We start from the raw sequence: 7,456 nt of genomic DNA, 5'->3' as shown, positions 1-7,456 counted from the left end.
TAAAGGTCGGGAATGTACTTTTGAATTCAACTAAAATATGCTTTGTATATAGAGTGTCTATCATATATAATTATTTTCTAAAGACGTATATATGTATACATAAAACTTATACCGAACTTTACGAATACCTGTGACCCCTTTTGATAAGAGTGTACAAATCGAACCGGAAAACCGCACCAAACCGAAAAGTCAAACCAAACCGATTAAAAAATCTGACTAGGTTTGGTTTGATTTAGTTTGGTATTGAGTAAAAAAACTTGAACCAAACCAACATATAAATATACAATTTTTATATATACTTTTAAGATTTTATATAGAATTTTCTTTAAAAAAAGATTTAAAAATATTTGGGATTATCTTGCGGGATATAATATTTAATAGTATATGAAGTGCTCCGTATTTATTAACCTTAAATAAGGGGTTCTATGATCACTTTCTCATCAAGTGTTACTGAAATGCGTTAATCTCTCTGTTCTTCCATATTCATATCATATGTTAAGATCTACTAAATTGTTATATCTTTTTCTATTGTGAAGTGATTATTATTATTATTTAGGTGTTATATTGATTTTTATGTTTAATTACTAAATTCGGTTAACCTTGAAAGTGTACATCAACGAAATATTATTGTCAGACGACTAAAAAAATATTCCTCTCATAAGAATATTTTAATAGATAATATGTTTGTCAATTTTTTATATTTTTACAAAACATATATTTACTTATCAAAAATTTAACAAAGTAAAATTGAAATAATATTTAAGTAACAAAAACCCCAAAAAACCCAAAAAATCAGACAAAACCGAACCAACATAAACCGATATAGTTAGTCTGATATAGTTTTGATAAAAACCGAGCCAATCGGGTTCATGTATACCCCTACATCTCGGTATAGCATAGGTCCGGGTGGCATTTAATTTAAGGTTCACGCACTAGCTAGTCTTATAAAAGCAGACGGAGGGGTCCTATTGGGAACTTTAGTTGGATATAATTTTATCTTCACCAGTCATATTCCCAGGGACCATGACGTTGCAGTTTAACTAATGCATTAAACTCTATAACGTACCACCCAAAAACATTTAAGTGCTCATGCATTAACTACTACTCCTAACATGATGCGATATTATTCGCGTTGGGCCAAGTACATATGATTTTCCTCAAAATGGCTCATACCATTAAGAGATTTTTAAACTTTATATGTAGACTCTCAATCTTGTCAGCTATTAATGTGATACTTTGTTCGCATATCCAACAATCTACCTTTCGAACTAAGTTCCACGTGGCTTACTATCACGATTCACGGGTCTCCCTCTAAAACTAAGTCCCACGTAACCCATTGCCACAATCCACGAGTCAATTTTCGAAATGCACCTTGTTAGAGTACATACGTTAACTCCATGGTTCATCAGCAGCAATTGTTGTTTTAAGTCCGAGATTCTATTGCACATGACGGAGGGTGGATCGACGAGGGCCGGTCAAAGAGAAGGATTATTAGTCTTCTACGCTGGCCAGTTTATAAAAAAAGGATGCCGGGATGCACATGAAACCTTAGGTGAATCTCACGTTAAAATGGGAGAGAATACAAGTTCACATGATACTCGTGCTTTTGGACTCAATAATGACATAGTCGAAGAAACAAACCTGTGAAGTCTATTAGGCCAAAGCTGACAATACATGCCATGGACTTAGGTTGTGACGGAACAATCAATTGGCTTCACTTATCCACATACACAATCTGGCGTTATATTTTACTCACACGTAGGTACCAACCACTGGTGGGATTTTACTGGGTATGTTGTTGTTGTTGTTGTACGTAGGTACCAACCATTATCATTGTGTGTAAACTCCAAATTCCAACATATTGCTCTTACAATCTACTAACTATCAAAGAATTGGTTGTTTCAGAAAAGCTTGGCCATGTTATCATGTTTTGCTGTGTACATGTGAAATATCTTTAACCAAGATCTCTCAACTGAGCCATAATTGTACCAAATGGACTAGTACTAAATAACATTCGTATAAATCCAACAACGTATTTCCAAGGAAATGTCAGTCATTACATCGAATGCTTTAACCATCACACCTTTCGATTATTGAATGGTACAAAATATTATGTGGAGATGTTTGGAAAATGTCTAAACGATCACATGAAAGTTGCATTCAGTACTTTACATTGGTTTGAAAAGAAACAAAAGTATATTGAAAGTTTGGTAGATGAATTTTGGGCTAATCTTTCATAATTAACGAGTTCAACCAAACCTACTGTTTTGGATCAAATTATATATATATATATATATACACACACACACACACAAAAAAAAAAAAACATTTAATATGTTTTTACTAATACCTAAACCACTTCTTTCTGCGCCCAAACGGCAAACTCCGGGTAACAAAAGTCTACTTTAGTACAAAAAGAGAGCAAACAGAGTAGACGGCCTACATCACACCCCCTTGGGGTACAGCCCTTCTTCGGACCCTATGTGAACGCTGGATGCTTTGTGCAGCAGGCTGCCCTTTGTATAGACAGAAATATAAACCACTTATCCTAAAATATAAACCCGTGTTTAGTACACGGATTGTCATGGAAACTGTTGAAATGGAGAGGCAATTGCAGTTTTTTGTCATTAGCATCTGGTGGGAAAGTTGGAAATTTTAAAACTGCTGCATGGAAGGGGCAATAACTACAATTTCGTCCAAATACAACTAAATAAGTATCAAAGTTACTATGGCGGCATCAACCAATTTCACAGGCTGTAGGCCACCTTGGAGCAGCAAGCAAAATGCTGCACAGCTGAAATTGAAGACAAATTTAAAATTACAATCTTAGTTAACTAGTTTCCTCTAGACTCGATTACTTCGCGTGTGAAGGAGTTAAGCTAGTTCTTCTTACTCAAACATTTTGTTCACCTGACCTTGCTTCAAGATTGAAGTTTTCACCAGATTAAAAGAATGTTTCCTCGGTTCGCTGCTGAGACACAAATTTAAAACTATATCCTCAGTAGACTAGTTTCCGCAAGACTGCTCCAGCTCGCTGTTCAAATTTAGGAAGTGTCCATTCATGCTGAATAATATCTAAGGCATCCTTTTCTGCTCCCAAACTCTGTATAACAAGAAAGATACTTTAGTTACGAAAAGCAAGAAAATATAGGAGAAGATGTAATCTGTAATAAAGACGACTAATTTGTTCTCCAATAGAAAGCTTAAACTTTGTAGAAAGTTCCATCGACTCACTGGCTTGTGTGTATAGAGAGGGATGTAAATATAATCTACTGACATTACTCTGAATGGTCACTCACAGTAGAATTAAGTTCAGGAATATCAGGAACCTCGAGAGGTCAAATGTATATCAAGTTCCTTTAAAATAGCAACTCCAGCACAAGCAGCATGCAGTTTAATCTCTTCCCTCCACTGAGTGGAGCAAATGTCTATTCATTTCAGTCTTGTTCTTACCCTGTCCCTCTTTCTACAGGTTGCTTAAAGTAGTGACCATTGAGTTTGGAATTTAAGGATCAAGAAATTAATATGAACTTTCTTAAAAAGAAGGGGGAGTGAGCAAGAGTCCAAGAAGCTAAAGAAAAAAAGAGAATGGACTACATATGCATGTGTATTCAATCACAGAGTTATTCACATTCAGAAAACATTCATTTAGCTCACTTGGATCCTTGACTGAAATATTCTTGTATCCCCAACCCTTCCTACAGCCAAACGATTAGGCTCACCTATCAGCTTTACAGTTATTTCAGAATATATGGCCATACTATGGCTTCTAAAATTAACCTAGATAAGCAAAGAGAAAAAACAGCATTCAATTTAGACACCTGACAACAGCATTTACATGACCAATTGACCAACTGAATGCAAGTACTAATGACCTTCTTAGGGAAAAAACAGGTGTAGACTTCATTGTGCATGATTATTCGCTTTGGACAGCAAAATTTCAACACTGATACATGTTAGAAATCGTAGGAGATTCAGGTGACACTCAAGACCTTTTTTTTTCGTAAGGTAAAGATACATTCCCACCTTATATAAACACTCTTGACTCTTCTACTTTCGCCATAATTCCCTATATGTGTACCTCAATACAGATTCAAATGGAAGCAATAGCCTCTTGCTTCGTCTATACCCCTTCTAAACTATCTGTCACTTTCCAAGAGCAGCATCCATTCGTAAAGGCGCTAATCGATAGGAACTAAACATACAAAGCTAGGTAGAGCATCGGCCCCTTGAAGTAGGCTGAAGCGAAAGGCACTAGGCTCCAGCTGGCAAAATGATTTTTTCCTAAGAGATAAAAAGAACGAGGAAAAAAAAGTGCCTCCTTTCTTCCCTTTTCTCCACCCACCTACCCTTTCCTTTCCTCTTCTTTTCCTCTTGTTCCATCCAAACAGCACTCGACCTTTCCGTTGATAGAAAGGAAATTCAGTTTCTAGGGTACATAATAGGAAAAGGTAGGGGAGGATGGGAAGCAATAGGAAGGACTAATACAGAAAGAAGAGAGACTGTTACTTCTGTCTTGTTTAGCACAAGTAATCAATCATGAACTGCACCTCAACGTTGGCAGAATCAAAATAAGCAAGCAGACACTGACAATTTTACCTTGCTAGGGTCAAAACCAAATCCGCTCATTTGCATCATACGTTGAGTGTCATCAGTTGCTGCAGCAAATAATGATATTTCAATTTCCAACGACATCATAAAAAACCCAAACAAAAGACTAGACAGTCTATAAAACCAGAAGTACTGATATACAGCTCTTATGTACATGAACAAAGTGACAATTAGAATTATGTAACTCTCAAAAAACTACTGACCATTTTCTTCTCCAAGAATGAGGCTGAACAAACCCCTTAATCCGAACAGATTTAGAAAATACCTGATTGATATGATATCAAGTATTAGATAAAATGCAGCAGAACACTACAAAAAGTAGCTCTAAAGCAGAGTACTGAACTTATGGAAACAAAGTCACAAGAGTGCTTATGTTTACCATGAGCGACTGCTGACATAGCTGACATCAACAGTGCTTAAGTCAATGCCATTTTGCAACATTGACCTGAATCTCTGAGTTAATGGAAAAGGTATTTTTGCTGAAATGATACCAGACATTTATGCAAGTTAAAGAATATAAAGCTTCAAATATTTCAAAATGCAAAGTAGTGAATTTGGAGTACTATAACAAGCAATAATGCACTCTGCCACTGAAGATTTGAGCATTCAGGAAAATTAAGGAATTCACCTGCTACAAACCCCGAGAAGAAAAAGTTGACCCATGCAAAGGTAAGAGTCTGGCAAGAGGAAGTACATTCAAAATGTCAGGTCCTATATTGAGCAATATCATTAAGCAAATGATCATCGGGAAGCATGATACCTGAGGTATGATCATTGATAAATTCTTCTTCATCATATCCATAGCCATGTTTGGGTCAGAAAACATTTGCGCCTGTGGATTCTGAGCTTGTCCCTTTGGAACATATAGTAGTCCATTTTCCTGCATTTTCAAGTATATACAAGTTATTTTCTTGTTCCTAAGCAGCACAAGGCTTTTCATGAAAAGATAATATTAAACTATTAAGTTTTTCATCTAGTAGGCTCCTTTGCTATCAGGGAGTACCAACCATTTCATTTGATTTTTTTTTTGTAGTGTACTGCTACATAGTCACATCATGTTCCACAAGATCGGATTGCAGTAAAGGAAATCACTTCATTTACAAACATATTCTTTAGCAAAAAAAAATTTAGTCACACAACAAACCATTAAAAGAATATATATAAAATCAAGTGAAGGAAACTAATGAAAGAATAGAATCTCCTGTTCCCAGTATTTGACCGAGCCCTCAAATCCCCTTGAAAGCAATATTTTCATACTCATTGCTATCGCCCCTTAACCCAAAAGGCAGTGGGTTTTCTCTAGTAACAACCACTGTGCCCCAATTGGACCACCTCTCACTGGCATCAACTCCCCTCCAAGCAGGAAGTCGTGTTTCTTTCACTTTCGTTTCAGCTCCATCATAAAACCCACATCCCTGTCTCTCTATTTTTGAACAAGGTAACAAAAAAAACCACATCCCTGTCTCTTCTTTTCAGATTTGTCTCTTTTATAAAAATGGTGTCTGGGCCACTTGTGCTCATCTCGACTATTCCACCTGTACCAACCACCTCCCATCAATATAAAGTGGATGAAAGCCATGGGAGACCAGCAATCAGGGTTCAAATCACAATAGAAACAAGAAAATACTAGGCAATATCCTTGAGTGTCAAATTACTGTTTGTCCTCCCAATCCTACTTCACTTAGTTTTCAAGTCTTCTTCTTCATGATAAACTTCAAAGATTTTCATTTTTATCCAGTAACATTCAGCATACATCTCCACAATTCAGTATCGTACATTTTATTAAAGTTCTTCGTCAATCTTGATAAGAAAATCCAACTATCCATACTAATTTATTATAAACCATACTCCCTACCCCAAATTAACTGTCTATGTTCACTTTGAACGTCAAAATTAAGACACTTGACCAACAAATTAGGCATAATATATCAGTCTTTCACAAGCAAAGCTTAACTACTTGAGTAGCATTCTTATCATAGATTAGTAATCATCTACTACATTTTGTCCCAAAAATTTGAAAAACTCGAATGAAGAATGCAAAAGTGGTCACTTTTAACCTCTAAAGTCAACATATGCTATAGTCAACCTCAAATAATAACAATAATAAACAAAACAAAAACTAACAAGTATCAAACCTCGTTACTATAGTAAAATTTCCTTGCACGAAAAGACTTGGCCGGAATAAAATTTGCTCCAGCTCTCAAATTCCTCGCCCTAATTACCACCTGCCTGATAATTAAAAACAAAATAATCAATCAATCATTCAATCAACTACGCCTCAGTACCAAATTAATTGGAAAAAGTAAAAGGAGATAGTAAGAGAACCCTTCTTTGATGATTTTAGGATCTGATAATTGAGAAGAAGAACGCATAAGCTTAGAGACGAAGTAACGAAGAATTCCAATGAGTACCATTACTACTGATAATGGTATTAATACCCAGTCTCTTATTGCTGTGTCCAACACCAAATCTTCCCCCATTTTTTTCCCTTTCGTTTTTCTCCGATGGATCAATCGATCTCTGTTTTCTCCTCTTTGCTTAACAATGGCGTATTGGTGGTTTTATTATTTTTAATTTTTTCTAAATTACCTCGTATAAAATTTATACGAGTACTGTTATAAAATTTGCATTTGTATCCTATATTTATGCTACCTTTTAATCTATAGCCTATTTTTTAAAATTATTGATTTTTTAATCAACTAACAAAAAATATGTAATAGTATGACCATTATACCCCTTCCAAAACATATAAAAGATGGATCAAGCATAGCCAGATTCAAATTCTAGATCTCCTCAGTATCTCCTCCATCGCTCCGTCTCTCCTGAGATCGCCTCTCGCAAAGCA

The 7,456-nt window shown here is 35.6% G+C and overlaps 1 protein-coding gene across 1 annotated transcript; it reads right to left on the bottom strand.

The window, feature by feature from the left end:
* Nucleotides 1-2,600: 2,600 nt before the first annotated feature.
* LOC104242857 (uncharacterized) lies at nt 2,601-7,236 on the bottom strand. The gene is made up of 8 exons (XM_009797973.2): nt 6,937-7,236; nt 6,747-6,840; nt 5,372-5,491; nt 5,240-5,288; nt 4,991-5,090; nt 4,815-4,876; nt 4,600-4,658; nt 2,601-3,103 (listed from the first exon to the last, which is right to left on the bottom strand). The coding sequence occupies exons 1-8, from the start codon at nt 7,089-7,091 to the stop codon at nt 2,999-3,001; spliced, it is 744 nt and encodes a 247-aa protein (XP_009796275.1). The 5' UTR covers nt 7,092-7,236; the 3' UTR covers nt 2,601-2,998.
* Between the last annotated feature and the right edge of the window lie 220 nt (nt 7,237-7,456).

The sequence above is a fragment of the Nicotiana sylvestris genome, chromosome 5 (genome assembly GCF_000393655.2).
Source record: "Nicotiana sylvestris chromosome 5, ASM39365v2, whole genome shotgun sequence".
Lineage (NCBI taxonomy): Eukaryota > Viridiplantae > Streptophyta > Magnoliopsida > Solanales > Solanaceae > Nicotiana > Nicotiana sylvestris.
Note: the sequence above shows the minus strand (reverse complement) of the source record. Positions and strands in the feature narration are given on the sequence as shown.